At 38.6% G+C, this 25,186-nt stretch overlaps 1 protein-coding gene across 12 annotated transcripts in view; it reads right to left on the bottom strand.

The window, feature by feature from the left end:
• The window catches only part of TAF1 (TATA-box binding protein associated factor 1), a 69,572-nt gene that overhangs the window by 17,107 nt on the left and 27,279 nt on the right, over positions 1 to 25,186 (bottom strand). For 11 of the 12 annotated variants that reach the window (XM_048213766.2, XM_048213768.2, XM_057312425.1 and 8 more), the window contains 7 exons: positions 23,758 to 23,866; positions 23,444 to 23,542; positions 22,722 to 22,899; positions 17,829 to 17,896; positions 15,920 to 16,042; positions 15,094 to 15,186; positions 14,926 to 15,010 (listed from right to left, as the gene is read on the bottom strand). In XM_048213766.2, coding sequence (XP_048069723.1) covers positions 14,926 to 15,010; positions 15,094 to 15,186; positions 15,920 to 16,042; positions 17,829 to 17,896; positions 22,722 to 22,899; positions 23,444 to 23,542; positions 23,758 to 23,866 — 755 coding nt within the window. Of the gene's footprint in view, positions 1 to 14,925; positions 15,011 to 15,093; positions 15,187 to 15,919; positions 16,043 to 16,413; positions 16,600 to 17,828; positions 17,897 to 22,721; positions 22,900 to 23,443; positions 23,543 to 23,757; positions 23,867 to 25,186 lie in introns of those variants that run through there. The other variant, XR_008959311.1, reaches the window with a different exon arrangement.

Here is a 25,186-nt window from a genome sequence, read left to right as displayed (position 1 = left end):
AAAAAAACAGAAGATTTTTCCTTTTCACTTACCACAATACTGTATGGTTTGGTATTTTTTTTTTTTTTGAAACAAGCATGTAATTTTTTAAGATGGAAAAATTTAGTTTAAGTTATATACTTGAATTTTACAGAAATAATTTCATCAGCAAAGATTTTTAAACATTGATAATTCCCGATGTTGTAGAGGTTATAGGGAAACAGGCATTCTCCTTACTGTTGTTTTTCACTATAAATAGGTATACAGATTTTTAGAACACATTTTTAGAACACAGATCAAAATTTCCTACAAAAATACTCCTATAAGAGCACAATTATATCAACGAAATAGAAAAATAGTGAAAAGCTGTTCACAAGCCAGCGTTAAAGAAATACTTTAAATACCCAACAGGGGGATAGTTAAATAAGATACATATATCTATGCTATGGAATACATTAAAAAGAATGAGAGAGCAATATGTACTAACAATAAGACAGAATCAATAACTATGTCAATTTCCCCCAAAACTGATCTATATGTTTACCTCAATTCTTATCAAATCCCAGCAAGACTTTTTCTGTAGACATAAATACTCTTCTAAAATTTATGTGGAAAGGCAAAAGATTAAGAAAAGAATTTATGAAAGAATAAAATGAGAGGAATCACTCTACCTGATGACAAGACTTACCGTATAGCTACAATAATCGTTGTACTGTGCAGAGGGATAGATACACAGATCAATGGAACAAAATAAACCTGGAAATAGACCCACACACTGAACTGATTCTTGACAAAGGTGCCCAAAAACAATGGAGAAAGGACAGCTTTCCCAACAAATGAAATGAACTGGACATCCATAGGCAAAACAAAATGAATCTCAACCAAAACCTCATACCATATACAAAAATTAATTCAAAATGGATTATGGATTTAAATGTGAAACACTAAAACTATAAACTTTTAAAAGAAAATATAAGAGGAAAAAAGAAAACCTTTGTGACCTAGGGTTAAGCAGACTTCCTAGAGATATGCCAGAAGAGTACCCCATAAAAAAAAATTGATAAACTGGACTTTATCAAAATTAAACATTTCTGTTCTTCCAAAGATACTGTCAAGAGACTGAGAAGACACAGACCGGGAGAAAATCTTCGTAAACCATACATCTACCTGATCTCTTCCATCTCTTAGCTATTGTAAATACTGTTGCAATAAACATAAGGGTCCACGTATCTTTTCAAATTACTGTTTTCATTTTCTTTGGGTAAGTAATTAGCAGTGGAATTATGGGATTGTACGGTATTTCTATTTTTAATTTTTTGAGGAACCTTACTGTTTTCCACAGTGGCTGCACCAATTTACATTCCCACTAACAGCGCACGAGGGTTCTTTTCTCTCCACATCCTTGCCAACACTCAGTTTTAAAAGAAATTAGTCATGGGGATAAAAAGTATAGCACTGGGAATATAGTCAATAATATTATAATAATGTTCTGATGATGATAGGTGGTAACTACACTTACATAGTGAGCACAGCATAACGTACAGAATTGTTGATTTGCTATGTTATACACCTGAAACTAATATAACACTACGTCAACTATACTTCAATACATTTTGATTTTATTTTTAAAAATGCAAATTTTTAAAAATCATACATATAATAAAGAACAAGTACCTAAAATAAAGAATCCTCAAAACTCATTAAGAAAACAGAGCACACACACAAAGAAAGCAGCACAATTAAAACTGGGGCAAAGAAATGAACAGACACCTCAACAAAGAAAATACACGGATGGCACATAAGCATAAGAAAAGATATTTAACATCAACAGCCATTAGGGAAATGCAAAGGAAAGCCACAGTGAGATTAAAGAATGACTAAAATGGAAAAAAAAAACCAACAAGGATAATACTAAATACTAAAGACAAACTGGATCATTCATACATTGCTTGTAGGAATTTAAAATGGTACAGACACACGGGAAAAGAGTTTGGCAGTTTCTTACAAAACATATGTTTACCATCATCCTCTTGGGCATTTATCCCTGGGAAATGAAAATTTATACTCATACAAAACCCTGTACACAAATGTTCACGGCAGCTTTATTTACATTACAAAGTACTGGAAACTTGACAGTCCTTCCCTGAGTGAATGGCTGAACAAACTCTGGCACGAGGAACGTTACTCAACAATCTGAAAAAATGAACTATTGACACATTTAACAATTTGAACAGATCTCAAGACGATTATGCTTAGTGAAAAAGTCCATGTCAAAACTAGTATTATTCATATTAACATGCTCAGATCCTGAGTGATGTTGAACATCTGAACATGTTAATATATTGGCATCAGTGAAATACAAATCAAAACCACAACGAGATACCACCTCACATCAGTCAGAATGTCTGAAATTAACAAGGCAGGAAACAAATGCTGGCGAGGATGTGGAGAAAGGGGAACCCTCTTACACTGCCGGTGGGAATGCAAACTGGTGCAGCCACTCTGGGAAACAGTATGAAGATTCCTCAAAAAGTTCAAAATAGAGCTACCCTATGACCCAGCAATTGCACTACTAGGTATTTACCCCAAAGATACAAATGTAGTGATTCAAAGGGGAACCCGCACCTCAATGTTTATAGCAGCAATGTCTACAATAATAGCCAAACTATGAAAAGAGCCCAGATGTCCACTGACAGATGAATGGACAAAGAAGATGTTGTATGTGTATATATACACACACACACACACACACACACACACACACAAATGGAATACTACTCATTCATCAAAAGCAAATGAAATCTTGCCACTTGCAATGACCTGGACGGAACTAGAGAGTATTATGCTAAGCAAAATAATCAGAGAAAGACAATTATCATATGATCTCACTCATATGTGGAATTTAAGAAACAAAACAGAGGAGCACAGAGGAAGGGAGGGAAAGATAAAACAAGACGAAATCAGAGAGAGAGACAAACCAAAAGAGAGTCTTAACCACAGGAAACAAACTGAGGGTTGCTGGTGCGGAGGGGGTGGGGGGATGGGGTAACTGGGTGATGGGCATTAAGGAGGGCACATGACGTAATGAGCACTGGGTGTTGTGTAAGATTGATAAATCACTGAACTCTACCCCTGAAACCAGTAATACACTATGTGTTAACTGAATGTAAATAAAATTAAACAAAAACAAAAAACAAACATGCTCAAATGTCAAAACTATAAAGATGAGTAACAGTTAAGTGGTTGCCAAGGGACAAGACAGTGGTAGATGCACGTGGGGGGATGTGGATACAGAGAGGTAGCATCAGCGAGTTCTTCTGTGGTGACAGAACAGTTCTAAATCTTGACTGCAGTGGTGGCTACATGATGGCATAAGCTGTATGAAGTTGTACATACACACACAAATGAACATAGATTTTCTAAAAAAAAGTACAAACCAAATAAGGTCTGTAATCTAGTTAATGGTAATGTACCAAACCAATTATCCTGGCTTTAATACTGAACTATAGGTATGTAAGATGTCACCCCTGGAGAAAGCTGGGTGAAGGGTACACAGGACTCTCCCTATTTTTGTATTTCAAAAACAATCATGATATACTCACGAGCAAAGAGCAACTTACAGAGTAATTACCTATAAAAACGGCAATTCTTGCAAAAACAAAATTTAAAAAACCCCATCATTGTTAAACGTTTTATTCAAGTACAGAAAAAAAGCATAGAAAGGATACGTATTACCTCTGGGGAATGAAACTATGAGAGATTGGGGTAGCAGAATAGGCAGAAACTTTAATGTTTAATTTTACATATTTTCACACTGTTTGACCTTTCTAATAAGAAAGAGGTCTGACAGGAATGTGAATGACAGGCTAGTAAGTCTAGAGGATGGAACATTAGCCAGGTGACTATTTACTGTAATAATCCAGGCAAAATATAATGAGGGCTTTAGTGATATACTGGAAGTCGGAGATTTATTCAAGGGAAAGAAGTAAAAACAACTCTGAGGTTTCTAGGCAGAGCTACTGGGTAACACCAGTGCCCCCATTAAACCCAGACTGGAAACCGTTAAAGGACTGAGTTGAGTAAAGGATGGAGGGGGGAAGTTGGAATAGAGAAGAACATTCAGTGTGAGAGGTATGTTTGAAGTTCCACGGGGACATCCAAGAGGAAAGACTCAGCAGGTGGATGGGGATTTAGATCTTTGCTCAGAATAAAACTGAGAGTTACCAAGAAAGAGGTGGCTGCTGAAGTTAGAGGAATAGGCAAAAGAACATTCAGCAAAGGAGACTGAAAAGGAATGATCTACCAGGTAGGAGGAATGTAAGTGCTAAAAATTACAAAGCCAATCATAATACAGTTTCAAGGAAGGAATGGTCAGTGAAGTCAAATACTGGGGGTAAGGCCAAGATAATGACTGAAAAGTGCCAACCGTATCTGGCAATTATGTGATCCTATTCACTTGGTGTGTTGGACAAGGCAGAAGCCAAATTAAGGCTAAATGAGGCATGAATGGAAGGTAAAGAACAAGAGAGAGATGTATTTATTAAAAAAAAAATTCGGATCATGCTACAATATGAATGAACCTTGAAAACATTCTGCTAAATGAAGTAAGCCTGACACAAAAGGACAAATATTCCATATACTCTGATTCCACTTACATGAGGCACCTAGAAGAGGCAAATTTACAGACAGAGGAGAATAGAAGTTGCCAAGGGCTGGGGGAAATGGGAGAATAGGATTTTTGTTTAATGGATACAGAGTTTGTTATGGGGTGATAAAAAAGTTCTGGAAATGGATGGCGGTGATGGTTGCACAACATTTTTAATGTACTTAATGCCACTGAACTATACACTTAAAAATGGTTAAAAAGGTGAATTTTTATGTTGTGTACATTTTACCAGAATTTTAAAAAAAGTCTTGCTGTGAAGAAGAGGAAGAGCAAGAATGGCAGCAAGAGACTGAAGCTGGATTGAGAGAGATTTTATTCTCTTCAATGATGCGAGAGACTGAAACTTCACACAAGAATATGTGTATCTTGGCCCCAATCTAAAGAAGGTCACTGAGAGACTAAAAAAAAGAACCTTATATACTCCTGGCCAATCTTACAGAGTAGTCTCATAAGACAGACTTAGACACTAATATGTGGAAATAGTGTAAGCATTATATTTACCTATGAACAATACTGAATCACCTACTCATTTGCAAACTGACTGAGAACTTGAGATTTAATAGCCAGTCAGGGAAAAAAGAACACATGTACAATAGCAGCAAAACTTTTAAACTGCCTAGGAATAAACTTAAACAACAAAAAGACAGATGCTCAAAAGCAACAAAAACTATAAGATCTATGTGTAGGAACAAACTAAAGATACCTAGAAATTATCCAAAGAAAACTAGTAGCCTTTCTTTATTGAGGACGTAAAAGAAAATGTGAATAAATGAAAAAAAAAATGTAAGTTCCTAGATAGAGAAATGTAGTATTATAAAGATAAACACTCTCCACATTAAATCCATACATTAAATAAGATTTCAATACTACTTATTTGGGGACAAGTTAGAATCTAACAAAAATGATCCAGAGTTTATTTAATAATTGAGCAAAGAAAGCCAAGGAATTTAAAATTATAAAGTCTGAGTGATGATCACAGTGATACTATCTGGTGATAATACTGCAGATTAGACAAATAAATAAAAGCGAATAGAAAACCCCCAAATAGGTTCAGGAATATATAAGAATTTAGTACATGATAAAGGTATCACTTCATTTAGCAGGAAAGGACAGACTATTCCGTAAATAGAACTTGGGACACTTTGGCTAATCATCTGGAAGAGAAAATAAGTTAGATTTTTACCTTATACCATAGAATCTATTTTTAAAAATCAATAAACATTTGAGTATCTAAAATATGATAGGTACTGGAAGAGAACATAGTTGGATATCTTAGGGGTAGGGGAGAGCTTTTAAACAATTATACCAAAGACAGAAATCATAAAGGAAAAGACTGATAAACATAACTACATAAAAATGAAGTTCTCATTTTCTCTGGGTACATACCCAATAGTGGAATTACTGGATCATATGGTATTTATATTTGTTGAGGAAGCTCCATACTGTTTCCACAATGCCTATAACCAATTTGCATTCCCACCAAGAATGCACAAAGGCTCCTTCTCCTCCACATCCTCACCAACACTTACTGTTTCTTATGTTTTTGATTTTAGATATTCCGACAGGTGTAAGGCGATGTTTCATTGGGGTTTTGATCTGCATTTCCCTGATGATTAGTAATGTCTTTTCATGTGTCTATGGACCCAAAGAAAATGAAAACATGAATTTGAAAAAATATATGCAGCCCTATGTTTATTGCAGCATTATTTAGAACAGCCAAGATATGGAAGCAGCCCAAGTGTCCATCCATAGATGAATGGATAAAAAAGATGTGTGATACATACACACATACCACACACACACGGAATATTACTCAGCCATAAAAAAGAATGAAATCTTGCCATTTGCAACGGCATGGATGGAGCTAGAGAGTATAAGGCTAAGTGAAACAAGCCAGTCAGAGAAAGACAAACACCATATGATTTCACTCATATGTAGAATTTAAGAAACAAAAGAACAAAGAAAAAGACAAACAAAAAACCAGACTCTTAAATAGAGCAAACCGCTGCTTGCCAGAGGAGAGGTGGGTTTGGGGATGGGTGAAACAGGTGATGGGGATTAAAGAGTGCACTTATCTTGATGAGAGCACTGAGAAATGTATAGAACTGTTTGAATCCTACTATATACCTGAAACTAATATAACACTACACGTTAACTATACTTCACTTTAAAAAAGTAAGTTTCTATGTCAGAAAACACCACAAATAAAATTAAAAGACCTTCTAGATGGAATAACTGCCACTGGCCTGCTATGAAACAGCTGTTTTCAAACACTGACCAACAAAAAGTGTGGGCCTATGATCCCTGAGAGAAGGGAAATAAAGGAGGAGGGCTGTACAATTGGCCTTAGCTTTCTACTGAAGCCAAGCAAGGCACAGCAGTCTCACAAAGCCCCAGAGACAAATACCAGCATCGGAGGCTAAGATAGCTGGAAACTGCAGGGGAGAACTGGAGAGGAGGGAGCTCCACAGAAAAATAACTGAAGCTCCGCAGAGAGGCTCCCTTGAGTCTTTGGCTGAATACTAACCTGCACCTGTTGAGAATGAGATTCCACAAGGGTCCTATAAGCAGAACTACCAGAGCTCACACACGGTTGGGAGTTACTTAAAAGAAAGTGGGGAGGGAAAAAAAAAACCCTCCCAGGAGTTTTTTGTTTTTTGCTTTTTGTAAAGTTACTTTATATCTGATTGAGATTGTAGGGTCCCCACTGAGCATTCTGTAAGTTCAGGCTCTCAGGTTTAACGACACATGATCTACCTATCCTAGGCCTACCATGAAGATGGCTTCTCATCAGAGTTGATTTTTGGTTCGAAGAGCACTAGAGGAGGAACTTGCTAGGAAATTCTTTGGGAAAAGAAATATGAATAACTTGGCATCACCTACTGGTAGAGACGATGCAGTTCACTTCAAATATGACCAAACATTAAGTACTAACTTACCTCTACCAACAACTTATGGCCTTACGGTTTTGTAAAGACTGACAAGAAGTTTGGGTTGTGTTTTTCAGAAGGGATTTCTTGATCTATACGCCGCTCTCTTTTCACAGACATGAAATGTTATGTGCCTTCTGAGACTACTGCAAATAGCTCCAATCCCAAGTTTGGGGTTTCCCTGATTATTAATGCTCTTTTCAAATGCTACTTGAACATGAAGAGAGGCTCTGAGACTGATTCTGATTCAGTACCTATGTGGTAGCTGGAAGGCATAAGGGCTTGGACTCTGGTACAAGTGTGCAGCCCATCACTGCCACTTAAGTACAAGAGTCCTGTGACACGTCCTGCACCCTTCCAGGCGCACTTGTATATGCAGCGCTACTTACCTTCCACTTGCTGCCTAAGGAGCCCTCGGCGCTAGCATTCTGGTTACATACTGTATGCACACATACACATGGTAATAAATACAGGATAAGTTGACAGAGTTTTAGAAAATGCTACAGAAATATGCTTATATGTAGTATGATACTACGTGTGAAGGATCAGAATGGCAAGAGTCAATGTTAACTAGATATACTGTTCTACTAACTTTGGTAGGGAATAGACCCTATGTGGACCCTATTACTATTAATTAAAAACAGAAGCATGTTCAAATCTGACCAGATCAACAAAATTTTAAACAAAAGTATTATTTTGTTTATGGTACCTGAGAGTAGGAAACATCTGGTATGTGGCCTTCAACTCCATGACTGACGTCCTTTTAGGACAAAAGACGTCACATTTTGTATCACAGGACACTATGAACCCTTATAGCCCTAGTCCGAAGTTTCTTATACTCGCATCAACTTGTTTAGAAGGGGAAAAAGTCAGCCTTCAAGGCTGTCCACTGCGGCTACCAAATCATTATCTACTCCCCCTTGGGAAAAAAAATCCCCCCTACTTTGAGACTTGTTCCCTACTGTGCCAGAGGCTGAAAACCAACAGTCTTGGAGCTAGACTTGACCTACAGAGAGCTTTTCAACTTGCCCAGAGAACTTTTTTTTTAATTTCAAGTTATTAGTAAATATGTAAAACTTGGGAAATGCCACACACAAAAATCCACATTTTCGCTTCTCTTGAAAAATTAAGACTACCAAGCAACACTATACTAATTTCCTTAGGACAACAATCAAATGAAATAGATGACTCTTTAGATGGAGTATGTACTCTTCTAACTTACTACAATCCACACCTGGCCCACCTCATTTACATTACTTGCCTGGCCCCGGCAAAGCCACCTGAGTTTGAGATCGCTGCTCTTCATCTCTACTCACCATCACGAACCTACTCACATTCACCAAGGACCTACACACCTGGCGGAGTCTCCCTCTTGGCTCCAAATCCCTCCCCATCATGGTGGGTTACTCTAATGTTCACCTGTACTACCCATCCAAACTCCTTGCTAATTTCATGCCCGTGGTTTGCAGCTCCACTCTAGCCAAACATATCCAAGGCTGTAACCAGAATGTTGTCTTTAACTGAAAACAGATTCACTTCCGAAAGTTTCAATTCCAGTATCCTACTTTTTAATCACAGCGTCGTATCTGTCCAGTTTTTTTTCATTCCCTCTGACCTCAAGGAAACTTATAAGCCTATAAGCCCATTAGCTCCTATTTCCCAATCTATCAAGCCTCTCTTAGCTTTAGTTTCATCCCTCACCAGCCCCCATGCTTTAAAAAGACAATTATCATATGATTTCTCTCATCTATGGAACATAAGAACTAGGAAGATCGGTAGGGGAAGAAAGGGATAAAGAAAGGGGGGGTAATCAGAAGGGGGAATGAAGCATGAGAGACTATGGACTATAAGAAACAAACTGAGGGCCTCAGAGGAGAGGGGGGTGGGGGAATGGGATAGACCAGTGATGGGTAGTAAGGAGGGCACGTATTGCATGGTGCACTGGGTGTTATACGCAACTAATGAATCATTGAACTTTACATCGGAAACCGGGGATGTACTGTATGGTGACTAACATAATAAAAAAACATTAAAAAAAAAAGTAAGGTAATATATATATAGTGTAGTACACCTCCCTTCATCAGCAACTGTATTTGAAGATGGAGGTTGGGGGATGATATAAAATAAATTTGGGGGCGCCTGGGTGGCTCAGTCGATTAAGCATCCAACTCTTGATTTTGGCTCAGGTCATGATCTCAGGGTCCTGGGATCGAGCCCCACGTCAGCCTCCCTGCTCAGTGCGGAGTCTGCTTGTGCCTCTCCCTCTACCTCTCCCCCAGCTCGTGTTCTCTCTCTCAAATAAATAACATCTTTTTAAAAAATGAGAATAAAATAATTTGGTAGGGGCGCCTTCTTTCATTCCAGTCACTCCTTAGTATTCTCACCTGATCCCTTAAATGTTGGAATTTGTCAAGTCTATTCTCCTCTCACATTCTCTCTCAACTAAACAGTGGGTCTTAACTTTTTGGGGTTACATACAACTTTAGTAATCTGATAAAACTATGGTCTTTCTACCTAGAAAAACATACAACCATATTTTACATACAGTATCAGGGGTTCAAGGAATATACTCCTAGTCCCTACTTGAGCTCATCTACTTCTACTGTTATCTGCTGATGATCTGAAAAATATCCATGTTTACAGTAATGACTTCCCTTCTGAGCTTAGGACATGTATATAGCCAACTATCTACTGAGTCTTCACTTGGATGCTCCACCTCAATACAACACAGCCCAAACGGAACGTGACCACTTTCTCTCCAAAACCACTCCTCTATTTCCCATATTAGTCCATGGTACCACCAGTTACCCAAGTCAGAATTCTGGATGTCATCTGATTTATTCATCCTTCCAAAAGGGAATTTTTTTTAAATTATAAAGTATTGTGTGCTCAATTAAAAAAAAAATCAAACACCTAAGCACAAACAAGTACAAAGTGAAAATTATCCTCCATGTCTCCCTTTAGTAATTCTATTCTATGGCAACAAATGAGCTAAACAGTGACTGATTCCTTTAGATGGGTATGTGCTCTCCAGTTCATCAGTCCCTATTGTGCCTATTTCACGCCTACCACCCTGGCCTTTATAAGATCTGAATTTGCAACCCCTTCTATATATACTGTTGAGTAATCTATTTTTCAACAATACATCTTGAATACATTTTCATATCAGCATATATAAATATACTTCATTTGTTAGCTAATCTACCATTCTGATAGCTAATTAGTGCTCCATCATATAGAAGTACCATCATTTATTTAACTGATTTCCTACTGTTGGATATCAAAGTGCTCCCATGTTTTTGCAATTACAGTCAACTCTTAAACACAGGGGTTAGGGGAATCAACACCCTGTGCAATCAACAATCCACTTATAACTTCTGATTCCCCAAGGACTTAACTACCGATAAAGATCCTATTGTTGACCAGAAGCCTTACTGATAACATTAATAGTCAATTAACACATATTTTGTATATTATACGTATATATACTGTACTCTTACAATAAAATAAGCTAGAGAAAAGAAGATGCTATTAAGAAAGTCATAAGGAAGAGAAAATACATTTACAGTGCTCTACTATAAAAAATCTGCGTATAAATGGACCTGCACAGTTCAAACCCATGTTGTTCAAGGGTCAACTCTATGTTGCAATTATAAACATATGTATATTTGTACACAAGCCTTTATATGCTTGTGTGTGGAGTATTCCCCAGAGATGAAACTGATCAAAAGTAATGATCATTTACAGTCCTTTAAAAAGTATATACCCATTTATGTTTTCACCCAAGAGCATGAGTGCTTTTTGCATCATCCTGAATTCTCCCCACCCTTGACCCAACACCCCCAACTTCCAACCATTTATGAAGATATCAATTCTACCTCCACAATAGCTCTACAATCTGTCCCCATCTTTCCATTCTTACTGCTACTTAACCTTGGCTCAAACCCTTAGCATTTTTTTAAAAAGATTTTATTTATTCATTAGAGAGAGAATGAGTGCGAGCGGAGAGGAGGGGCAGAGGTAGAGGGAGATGCAGACTCCCCACTGAGCAGGGAGAGTCCGACGCAGGGCTCAATCCCAGGACCCCGAGACTCGTGACCTGAGCCAAAGGCAGACGCTTAACCGTCTGAGCCACCCAGGCGCCCCAAGCCCTCAGTATTTTTAACCTGGACTATTGTCCACAGTTTCTCTATTGGTCTCTATATCTAATTCCCCTCCTATCCATTCTTCAGATAGCTTCCAGAATGACCTTATTGATCCTCTTTCCTTTTAAAGGCTTAGTGTGACATAGTAGGCCTTTTGTGATCTACCCCGTCTACCTCGAAACTCATCTTTTACCACCAAAAGTATCTCCTACTCTTCACCCTAGTCAAATCAACTATTCGAACTTCCCTATCCAAGGCACTCTGCCTGGAACTTCTTCCCCACTGTTCTCTACTTTACTATTCGGCTTGGCACAGAAGGTACTGAATATAAAATTAGCTACTATAATCATCATCCTTCAAAATTCAAAAACCTCTAGGAAGAGCTTCCTGACTTTCATACTAGTAGGAAACTTAGAAAACATATAAAAGATGAAAACAAAGAAAATCCTAACCCTACATCTCAGAAATAGTGTTTCTTTCCAGATTTTTCTAACCATACGCAACTTTTAAAAAAAGTGTTAACTTAGATGTTTTGTGTTCTGCTTTTCCCACTTAACACTGTGAATACTTTTGTCATTTAATTTTTTTTTAAAAAAAGAGCACTCAATCTTTATATAATAATCCATCATACAGATGGCACAATAATTAATCATTCCCTTTACATTAACCATTCAGGTTATTTCTCGTTAATTATAAATAACACTATCATGAATATCTTTGTCTACATCCCTGATTAGGGCAGATTCTTCTACCATGTTGTATATACCATGCATGTATATTAAACACTTACGTGCATTATTTTACTTAATCCTCGCAACAGCCCTCTGAGGGAGGTACTATTATTATTCCCATTTTACAGACAGGAAAGCAAAGGCTAAGTTACTTGCCCAAAGTCACACTGCTATTAAGTGGTGGGGCCAATATTCAAATTCAAGCCTACCTGATTACAAAGTCTGTTCACTTAACTATTTTGAAGTCTCTCAATGCTGCCAAAGAGCTTTCCGGAAATGTCTTACAAGTTTATACTGCCAACAGCAGTATGTGAGAGCACCTGCTTCACAAGTATTGAATACTTCCATTAAAAAAAAAAAAAAACGGAGTTCATCTAATAGGTGCGGAAAAAAGGTACCTCTTTGTTTCAATTTGCATTTCTTTGATTACTGGGTGTGAACTGAGTATTCATGTTCATTAGCGATTTAATTTTGGTCTTCTATGATTTGCCTGTCTGCCCTTTGCTCATTTTTCATTTAGCATCTTCTGGATTTTTTCTTATTACCTTATATTAGCTCCTTTTAAATCTGCCTTATATCTTAAGCCAGCCATCACCAAGGCCAAGCAGGCTTTCTGTAACACTCGTGCTTTATCACTTGTTACAGTCATTTTTAGACATCTGTGAGCCTCTCAACACTTCTTTTACCAGAATTCTGGCTGATCAGCTTTAGGTATTTTCAGGAGTCAATAATGGAGAGATAACTGACCTGACAAAGGGCACTTCCACTCTCTGATTTCCAAAGAGCAATAAGAAGAACACGAGGGAGAAAGCAGATTCTTTTAAACCAACTCCGATGAAAGAAAAATGAAGGCTCATCTCCTACCACCTTCCTTTAATGATATATGTAAGCTCTAGTCAAGTATCGTTTTTCTGAACTTGCCCCTTCTTTCATTCCCCCGTGGTATTAAACATTCTCTTCTTGATGCCCATTTCCTCATCTGCCTTTCTGGCTGTCCCTTCCTTCACCTCCTCCCTCCAATTCTCTGTCCCATCTATCTAGCAAATGTACAGTCACACTAGTTGGGCTGTTGAATACTGCTGCAGAAAAGTCATATAATCATGCGGATTTTTTAGTTGAGACCTCACTATGCCAGGCAATTCTCTCAAATGCCCTTAGCTCCCTCTTCTGTTTTGCTTAAGGAATTAATATGAGATCACCGAATCACTGCTTAATTCCTCAATGTCTTTCCACTTAGGATAAAATAAAATCTCTTAAATACGACACAGGGCACACACAAAGATCTCTAGGATTTGACTCCTAGAGACTTCTACAATATAACCAGTCATTCACCAACATGTACACATAACTGCAACCCCAACAACTTGTTTCTTAAGCCCATAAGCTTAAGTCTATTTAAATAAATAGCCTGTCTCTGTGTCCCTCTGGCACTCTGTGCATATATCTAGCATAATATTTAACTTCTAGTAAACTTTCTTTTCTGTTTTCCCAAATAAACTACAACCAATCTGAGGGCAGGAATCATAGCTAAGTTGATTTTATATTTGTAGCATCTACCAGGGCCAGCATATATTAGGTGCTCAATGTTTACTTAACAAGTCAGTCATTCAAAACTGATCTTTATTAGCTTATTTATGAAGCCTTTCCTAACCCGTAGGAGAAGGGGCTCCTTTTTCTCCACTAGTGCACTTTGTATATCCTTCTAACACAGCCCTTGTCAAACTGCATTTTAACAGCCTCTCTCCATAAACTGGATTGTGAATTATGTGGGCAGAGTGACCACATCTTTCCAACCAGTAGATTTGAGTAGTTAGCACAGAAGTTAAGTAACTAACTTGGCATATATTATCAGTTCACGTACTGACCAAAAACTCCATGCTCTGAGAAAGCTCATGGTCTATAGTCACGCATTTCCTTAAGCTCCATCTAAGGGCCTGGAGCACAGGTGAATTTTCACATCTCATGGAAAGCAGTGATGGCGCAAAGCCCAAAGTAATACCAATTTGATTTTTATTCTCTTCTCATTTTTCTGTGCTTTCTGAAGTTTAAAAAAATAAATGTACGTTGCTTTTCCATCATTAAAAGTTATTAGCAAACTTTACAAAACACACTAAAATATGTGCCTGCTTTAAAAAAAAAGGCAGGGGCGCCTGGGTAGCGCAGTCGTTAAGCGTCTGCCTTCGGCTCAGGGCATGATCCCAGTGTTCCGGGATCGAGCCCCACATCAGGCTCCTCCGCTGGGAGCCTGCTTCTTCCTCTCCCACTCCCCCTGCTTGTGTTCCCTCTCTCGCTGGCTGTCTCTGTCACATAAATAAAATAAAATCTTAAAAAAATATATTACAAAAATAAAAAATAAATTAAAAAAAGGCAGAGTACTGTTCAAGGCTACTTCATGCAATTAAACTTTAATAATGCTAACTAACACTGGATGGATAGAATGATGGAAAGAAAAAAAAAAAAGGAGAAATACCCACCATTATACTTAACACTGTTGGTCAGAATAAGGTTGACATCATCTAGAAAGCTCTCCCGACTCTGGTACTTGTGCTTGGAGATATTCTGTGATTAAAAGAACCAGGGGACTCAGATATATGTACAAATTATTGGCTTCCAAAAAGACATTTTTAGATCGAATCACTCACCTTACGTATAGTCTCTAAATCCATTGGGCTGACAATCACTTTGTAATAATCTGGAACAAACTTCTTATTAACTGGGTGATGAAATGGCCAAGACTAGAAAACAAAGCATGAGAAATTAAATGGAAACCGTTCTTTATACCAGAGATTCTCAATCTTCGTTGGGTCACAAATATTCCTAAGGTTCCAACAAAAGTTATGAACCCCTTTTCCCAGAGACATAATCACACAAAATTTTGTATATAACTTGAAGGGTTCACGGATTCCTTTAAGGAAGAACCCCTGTTCTATACTCACAATTAAAACTTCTTATTCCCCAGTCCCATCCAGAAGTTTTATAGCATTAACACATATATAACATATGCCTACAACACAAAAGGAAATTCAGTTCAGCATTCCTAAGGGAGAACCATTACCAAAAAAATGATATATACAGTGAACATGGCAGCCCTGCCATAAAGTTGTAAAAGACAAAAAAAAAAAAAATCAAAAAGACGATAAACACTGGATAATTAATAAACTGCCAATTTGTCAAGAAGCACCTCTCAATCCAAAGCCTCCCATTAGCTGGCATCCTAATTTCTCTCCAGGGCTATTCAGGAACTTTCAACAACAGGAAGAAAGAATCTCTCTATATCCACAGGTTCCTGGCCTCTGATTTTAATGATCAAGCACTCACACAGCACAAGGGTCAGTTTTTTAAATCGTACCAGTTTGAATTTACAAACACTACCCTCCAAACTCCCCTACACACATACACACGCACATTCTACTATCCTTTCCCTTCCCCTACACTGTCTTCACAACATTTAGCACAGAGACTACTTACATCTGGAACTGCCATCATTTTCTGGGTGACAATGTTGTCCAGAATGAAAGAAAATGCTACTTGGTCATCATCATCCAGCAAGGGGTTGATAGCTTTCTCTAAACGAGCCAATTTATCTTCTTTCTGGCATGAAACAAAGCAAAGGAAAAACAGGTTTCCTTGAGGTGTAATCACTGCAGAAACTTATGGATAACTTACTGTTCAGTTGTCTATTGCCCTTGCCCAAAAAGGCCTAACTTTGAATTCTCAACTTCAGTTCTAGGCAGAAAGTCCAAATGAGAGAAATGATATCCTAGTTAAAGGATCGAAAAGGATGTACCAATCACTACTTTAGGTATTCTATTTCCTGTTCTTACAGATCACCAAAAACATACATCCCTGGGAATTGATAACTTAGCTCCCACAACAATTTTAGTTAGGTTTTAATGTTATACTGTTTTTGCTGTATACTATTGCTGAAAACACGGAACATATCGTTGATTAGTGACTTTTACCTAAGGGAATCTAACCCAATAAATTCGTTTCAGGGACGCCTGGGTGGCTCAGTCGGTTAAGCGTCTGCCTTCGGCTCAGGTCATGATCCCAGGGTCCTAGGACTGAGCCCCACGTCGGGCTCCCTGCTCAGCGGGGAGTCTGCTTCTCCCTCTCCCTCTGCCTGCCGCTCCCCCTGCTTGTGCTCTCTGTCAAATAAATAAATAACATCTTTAAAAAAAAATCATTTCAGACTGTACTAGGACTGTTCCAATTGCTCCACATCCTCCCCAACACTTAGTACTATCAGTTTTTTAAAATTATTTTTTAGTTTTTTCAGATTTTAGCCTTTCTGGTGGGCATGTAGTAATATCTAAACATGGTTTAAATTTCCATTTCCACAATGATCAATCAAGTTGAAGAATCTTTCCATGTTTATCAGCCATTTACTATCCTCTTTTATGAAATGTCCACTTTAATATTAACATCATAATCATACTTCCATTTTTTGTAAGCTTGTAAGGTGCCATTTTTTGGTAAGTGGAATATAGGGGTGCTTGGGTGGCTCAGTTGGTTAAGCATCTGACTCTTGGTTTTGGCTCAGGTCATGATCTCAGGGTCCTGAGATCGAGCCCAATGTCAGGCTCCATGCTCAGCACAGAATCTGCTTGCCCCTCTCCCTCTGCTCTCCCCCCACCCCCGCCAAAAAAAGGAATAAATAAAATCTTAAGAAAAAAAAGAAAATGGAATATAGAAAATCATAGAAAATCTTTTAGGGATGCCTAGGTGGCTCAGTCAGTTAAGTGTCTGACTCTTGATTTCAGCTCAAGTCGGGATCTCAGGGTTTTAAGATCCAGCCCTGTGTCAGGCTCCACGTGGAGCCTGCTTAAGATTCTCTCTCCCCCTCTCCCTCTGTCCCTCTCCCTACTCACTCTCTAAAGAAAATCTTTTAGAAATTAAAATTCCTCTCTGCCAAAACACAGTCTCTCAGCTCTAGCTGACTTCTTGGAAATTCACTTTCCTTGGGCTTTTCTAAAGTTATGTGGGTTCTAGATTTCAATCCTAGCTACAGTACTTAATAACCATGATGTCTGGGGCAAGTAATTTTCTTCTACAGATCTCAGTTTTTCCATCTACAAAAGAAGGAATTGGATTATATGATTTCTAAGGTCCCTTCCAATCTCTAACACACTAAAGATGTGCTACTCCTACATTTCTCTACTCTTCTGTTACACTCCCTCCTTCCTCAACCCTGCTACCAGCCCTCCCCAAATTCCATGCCTTTTTCTCATTTTATTTATTCATTTTTACTATTTATTTAAGTTACCTCTACACCCAACATGGGGCTCAAACTCATGACCCCGAGATCAAGAGTTGCATACTCTTCCCACTGAGCCATCCAGTCACCCCTGCCTTTCTCTCATTTTAAATATCTTACCTCTTTGAGTTTTTCATCACAGAGATCCAGCATGGATTGAGAGATCTGGGTCAATGAGTGCTTTGGACCTAAATTTGTAGAGGAACAATAAGAGATGAGACCATTAAACACAGGAGATGAGAGCTGCCAATACCTCTCTAGACTTTTAACACATTTACTTTAAACACCTAATACGGTGTCAGGCACCAGCCTAGCTGCTAGATTAGAGAGATATACAGTCTTATCTCCATTTTTCAGTGCTAACACATGGCAGATACACAATATAGATAAAAAAACTAATTTTAACTCTCTTCCTTATTTATGTACATCCAACAATACTACTACTGATACTGCTGCCTTTAATACCTTGAAAGTAATAATAATGAACGGGGAATGACAATTTGTTTAAGGATGGCTGAGGATATAATCTTTCCATACTTAGCATATAAAATTTGTGATTGCAATTTTTGTTTATACAACTCATGGTTTGTGATGTTCTCCCAACATATGGCTAATCCAAAGCCTTTCTCATAAAAGACTTTCCATCTGATCTCGGACTATTTAGTTTCCTTAAAATCCATAATGGGAGCTTCAGGAAATCCTCGAACTACTTCCTACAGTTCCCATTTATGGCTGCCTTGATTTAAGCTCATTATAGGGACAGTTAAAAGATTTTCAACTAGCCAGTAATTCTATTTCCTTTCAGTATCCTTTGTTTTACTATCTTCCTCTATTCGTTTACGTAAGTGTTCCCCACACCCCAAACCTCAACTCTATTCTCAACTAATTAATTTACCATTCATTTGTTTATTCATTCAACGAATGGTTTTTTTTTTTTAAGATTTTATTTATTTACTTGACAGAGAGACAGCCAGCAAGAGGGAACACAAGCGAGTGGGAGAAGAAGAAGCAGGCTCCCCGCTAAGCAGGGAGCCCCACGCAGGGCTCAATCCCAGGATCACGCCCTGAGCCGAAGACAGATGCCCAACAACTGAGCCACCCAGGCGCCCCAACATATGATTAATGATGGTCTGTGATGTGTTCAATGATGAGAATAAAGGGAAAATAAGACATAGTTCCTACCTTAGCTCTTGGGTCAAAGAAAATGACATGAAAATAAATCATTGCCAAGACAGAGTAGGAGTGCTTGAAGTATTTATGGATGAAATGATATGTCTGGAAATACAGACTAAACAAGAATCAGCCATGAGGGTAATTGCTGAACTAGATGAATAGATGTGCTGAGGTTTATTCTCTCTACTTCTGTACATACCTAACAATTTCCATAATGAAGTTTTAAAAAACTGAGTATACTGCAAATAGAGGGATACACTGGTTGCTATGAAATATGGTAGGGTTGCATATGAAACGTGTTGCAACCTGTTTTTATAACAATTAAATCTGCATACTGCGAAGCAGGGAAGGCTTGCTGTGACTGACATTTTAGTGTCATTAATGAAGAGTAGAGGTCCGTCAGGTAGACAGTAGGGTAGAAAGATATTTTCGAGGGAAGAAAAAGTATACAAAGATACAAAATAAGCAAATTAACAGAAACAGGAGACACCACATTTCACAGGAACCGCAAGCAGTTTGGTACAACTGCAGCACAGGTATGTGTGGGGGAGAAACAGGAAATGGAACTTGGAAAGGCGAGAGGGGCCACATTATAAAGGTCTCATAGGTGACAGAAAGCCACTAAGGATTTTTTGCTGGAAAATTTTTTTAATTTGTGTTTTAGAAAAAATTACCCTATCAACAGTGTGAAGAATTAAGGCAAGCAGCAAAGGGAAAGTCTGGAAGCTGCTGCAAGGGGTCAAACAAGAAACGACAAGGGCTTCAACTAAGACAGTAGCAACAGAGACGGAAAGGAAGGGGATGTGTTCTAGCAAACTGTAGAGGGTACAATTTATGGGACTTAGTGATCTCTGAATATGGGGCAGAGAGGGTGGAACTAACAATGACCATCATTTCTAGGTTGTACAATGAGACAGATGGTAATATCATCAGTCTAAATAAGGCAACCAGATAAAGAGCTGCCAGTAGGGCACTGAAAAATGGACATGTCTGGCAGGCAACCGGAAACCTGAGTATGGAGCTCAGAAGAGAGGCATGGGCTGGAGACAGTGATATCAGCGGATATATGGCAACTGAAGTCATGAGAATGAAAAAGAGAAGAAATAATTAGAGAAAGTACTCCTAGAAAAGAGAGAAGAGAGTATCGAGCAGCGACAAGTGGTCAATAGTGCCAACCACACTGGAGTTCAAGAGACTTCTAAGCACATGCAAAGATGTTCAACATCAAAGACAAAAACTGTGTGATTTCACTTATGTGTAGAATCTTTAAAAACAAAAACAAAACCAAACTTGTAGAAAAAGAGATCAGGTTTGTGGTTACCAGAGGCAGGGGGAAATTGGAGGAAGGTGGTCAAAAGGTACAAACTTGTAATTGTAAGATAAGTAAGTACTTGTACAGCATGAGGACTACAGTTAACACTGCTGTATGAGATACAATACAGCTACTGATAGTTAACCCTGAGAGTTTTCATCACAAGGAAGAAAATTTTTTTTCTTCTTCTTCTTGTGTCTATATGAGATGACAGATGCTTACTAAAATTACTGTGGTAATCATTTCGCACTACAGTAAGCCAAACCATTATGCTGTACACCTTAAACTTATACGGTGCTGTGTATCAATTATAGCTCAGCAAAACTGGGGGAAAAAGATGCTCAACCCCATTTCCTGGAACACCAGGAAAATGCAGATCAAAACCACAATACCATTTCACATCCACCAAGATGGCTAGAGTAAAAAAGACGGATAATAACACAAGTGTTGACAAGGGTGTGGAGAAATTAGAACACTTACACACTGCTGATGGGATTAAAAATGCTGCAGTTGCTCTGGAAAACAATATGACAGTTTCTCAAAAAACTTAAACATCTACCACGAGTTACCAGCAATTCCACCCCTAGGTATATACCCAAGAGAAATGAAAACAAATGTCCACACAAAAGCTTACAGACAAATGTTCACAGCAGCATTATTTGTACTAACCAAAAAGTACAAATAACGTAGATGTCTACAAACTGATGAACACATTTTAAAAATGGGGTATATCTATACAGTGGAATATTATGTGATGATAAAAAGAATGAAGTACCAATCCATGCTACCACATGGGTAACACACATTAAAACTAACCACTTTAAATGCGTGAATCGTACAGTATGTGAATTATTATCTCAATGAAGTTGTTTAAATAAACAGGTATTTCTGGAATGTGGCCACTTGATCCAGCAATTAGGAGGTTGCTAGTACTTCTGCAGAAGACAACTCCAGGGCTGTGAGGTGAGAATGGATTCACATCTCTGCCACTTTTTAGCAGTGTGACCACCTTAGTCAAGTTATTTAAACACTATAAGCTTATCTGCTCATTTGTAAAATGAGGATTATAATAGTACCCATTTCAGAGATTTCTTACGGTGAAATAAAGAAAATAATGCAAGTAAAACACCTGGAGCCACTGGTAGTTTTGCTACTACTACTGTCATCAGCAATGGGTAGGAGGAAGAAAGAGGATTGAGCTAGAGGGGGATATAAAGCTGTGACAAGCTCATAACTTAGATTTTTCAATTTTGTACTAACATCTCCACCTAAATGACCCACAGGTACCTCAGCTCTGTACTTTCAAAGTCGACTCTTAAACACCTTCTCATTCCTCTTCCAATCTGACTTTTAGGTATTTATCCTTGTAACTTGAATGACAGTTGGGCCTAACAAATGTGTTCTTCCCTTGTGTGTGACTAGCACTCTGCTAGGCCCTGAAAATACAAAGATGAATAAGACATAGTCTCTCCAGGAGGTCACAAAGTGATGGGAGATTCAGATACACAAATAATTATATATAACATAGTAAGAGTCATTAAGTTGATTTAATTGTGCTGGGAAGAACAGAAAATTTTTTAAAAAATGGGTATTTTGGGGAATCTAAGTCTTCATGAAGAGATGATACGAGCTGGTCTGGAAATATGAATGGAAATTCATAGGGCATGTTCCCACTGAAAGGGAACAAAGGGCATTCTAGACGGGGCAAAGACCGTGCAAGGGGCATGAAGCAAAGGCACAGGATATTTAGTGAAATATAACGTTGAATCTGGCAGGAGTCTCTAGTAGGTATGGGAGCCAGGCATCGGACAGGAGACTAGATAAATGGGTCAGGCTTGCTTATAAAACGTCTGGGAATCTAAGTACTGCTCTTGTCCCATGTTTACAGATGACAAAACTGAGGAGGCTGTGAGAGGCTAAGAACTTGTATCGGGTAATTTAATCAGTAAGTGGCAGGGCCAGGTTTCATTCTCTATCTGTACCCTTAATCCCCACACTTAAATACATGAATCTGTGCTCCAGGATACAACTGGAGATCAGAAACCTTGATCCTTGACGTGCAGAAACTGTACTGTTTCCCCTCTTTTAGGACACAGAAAGCACACTTCTTCCCCCCCTCCCTTTGCAGATTTAGAGCAAAGTGAACATGTAAGAGCCTCTATAACAAATCTGTAGATCAAATCAAAGATTCACCCACAGCAGATATGGTCGCAGGCACACACTCTGCATAGGTTCCATCCACACTGTCTCTCCCTTCTATTTAATCAGGCCCACTTCTTCCTCCCACTAATCTCCCTGCAACTGTTTCATTTCAACAGACTCCAAATTCTCCAGAGAATACATTAAAATGTGGGACTAAAAAGAAGCAACATTAAATGACAAAAATGTGCACTATCTGATTTTCATAAGCCCCAAATGCACTCATACACTATAGATCCTTTCAGTCCAATCTAGTCTAAATTTAGGACTAATAAGAGACAAAGGATCTGAAAGGTGACCTCTGCAGTCAAGGAACAGGTGATTCTTACCATTATAGGTTGCACTATTTTTCACGATTAGCTCCAAATGCTCTCTGAACTCTTCCCGAGATGGGTAGAGGCGTTTGCGCACATTTTCACGGAGTGTTTGTAAGTCCATTGGTCGAGTGATGATTTTGTAGTAGTCCTTTACAACCTTTGCATTGACTGGAGTATGGAAAGGGTAGGTCTGTGCAGATAAGAGACAGCACTATCCATGAGCAAAGAACACTTGTCAGAGCTAATTCCTGAAGACTCTCTCACACCTTACCTGTCTACCTGGCCATCAACTCTCAAAGGAATCTTTCTAGATGAAGCAGGTAGGTCTGTTTCATCTACTAAGCTATTTAACAAATAAAAATAAAACAGGGGCGCCTGGGTGGCACAGCGGTTGGGCGTCTGCCTTCGGCTCAGGGCGTGATCCCGGCGTTATGGGATCAAGCCCCCCATCAGGCTCTTCCGCTGTGAGCCTGCTTCTTCCTCTCCCACTCCCCCTGCTTGTGTTCCCTCTCTCGCTGGCTGTCTCTCTCTGTCAAATAATTAAATAAAATCTTTAAAAAAATAAAAAAAATAAAAAATAAAAAATAAAAGTAAAACAAACCCAAAAAACTACAGCCCAAGGAATTAGGAGTTCCACATACCTATGAGTATACTCTACTGCCCTCTATCTGAAATCACAGATAGAACAAACGGCTTTGCCATTCCTACTGTAGATATGAATGCGATGAACTCACATTTGGAAGATCTCTCATATCATTGATGATAGACTCCAAAATGGAGGACAATGTCACCATTGGATCTGTCCGGCGCCGGTGGATGGACTTATGAGGTCTCTAAGGAGAAACAAGAAATCAGAGTGCTTCTTTAGATAAGAAAAACAAACAATACTTTCTAGCTATAGCTTAGGAATCTTGTAATGAACAGTACATGTAATTTTCAGGGCAAGGCCAAAGGGAGAATCTAAGGCTGTGCCAGAGCCATGGATTAGAGGGCTGGAGGAATCAATGGGAACCCCATCTGGTCAGAAAGAAGCAACGCAGATACTCACATTTAAGTAGTCACAGTGAACAGTGGTTCCAACTCGCCGTTTCTTCTTCGGAGGAAGTTGCTGTTTAGGGAACTTGAGAACCAGAGACTTTCTGCGAACCTCATCTGCACTGTAATCAATAACACTTTCATAGCATGCAGTCCCTACCTCTAGTCCCCAGAAAAAAAGCAACTACAATGAAGAAGTCCAAAGTACCTGAGCATGAGCCTGAGGAGGAAAAACCCAAACCAAAGGCCAGATATCCATATTTTTTTTTTTTAAAGATTTTATTTACTTATTTGACAGAGAGATAGCCAGCGAGAGAGGGAACACAAGCAGGGGGAGTGGGAGAGGAAGAAGCAGGAGAGAAGAAGCAGGCTCCCAGCGGAGGAGCCCGATGTAGGGCTCGATCCCGGAACGCCGGGATCACGCCCTGAGCCGAAGGCAGACGCTTAACAACTGCGCTACCCAGGCGCCCTGAGATATCCATATTCTAAGGCTCAGCTCGGGCAAGGCCTCATAAGATCTCCAAATTAATAAAGTACTAGGCAAGCCACAACTTCACCTCAGTTTCCTATTTGGAAGATAAGGAACTAGGCTAAAGAAATTTCAAGAACCCTTCCGGCTCCAACATTCTATCTTAGGGTTCAAGGGCCAGGAGGCTAAACTTACAATGGAAACAAGGAAGAAATGAAAAACTGGTTTGAAAAAAAAAAACTAGTTTGCGTTTCCCTCAATCACTAAAAGCCCATTCAACTTCTTCCTTTCCATTGTATGGCATCAAGACACTAAATTTTCCTTTTTTCCTTTTCTAATGTGCTTCAAAACATAATGACTATTACAGATATTGATAAATTAAATCAGGAATGGAAAAAAGAACCCCAAACTTAATAGAAGCAAAAACAAACTGTATGGTGATGGGTGGTAACTAGACTTACGGTGGTGATCACTTTGTAACGTGTATAAATACCGATCTATAATACTGTACCTCTGAAGCTTACATAATGGTATCTATCAATTTTACCTCAATAAGAAACAAATGAATATAACTGTATATCAAATTGATTAAAAATCACACACAAAAGAGAATTCAAATATTTTGAATGTAATAACCTGACTGTACAACTGCAGTGGCATATAGTCTAAGGACAACAAACTACAGGAAACACCCTGAATTTACTTAATAGGTTTGTTGTTAGTGCTATTGGCATTATAATTCTCAAACTGTTCTGTACCTAACAGATGTACAGACAGAGCAAATGAATAAACATATTCATGCTGGGAAACAGAGAAAGGATACAGATATGAATGGGGGAAGAGGAGGAAGATATGATTTGAATTGGAAGTTTTGATATGAAGGTTCTGATATGTGATTTACAATATGTATTTACTTCCTAGTTCTGTCCACTAAAAGCCTAGAAGCAATGACATCTCAGTGGCAATGAGCATA

The sequence above is a fragment of the Ursus arctos genome, chromosome X, assembly GCF_023065955.2.
Source record: "Ursus arctos isolate Adak ecotype North America chromosome X, UrsArc2.0, whole genome shotgun sequence".
Taxonomy (NCBI): Eukaryota; Metazoa; Chordata; class Mammalia; order Carnivora; family Ursidae; genus Ursus; species Ursus arctos.
Note: the sequence above shows the minus strand (reverse complement) of the source record. Positions and strands in the feature narration are given on the sequence as shown.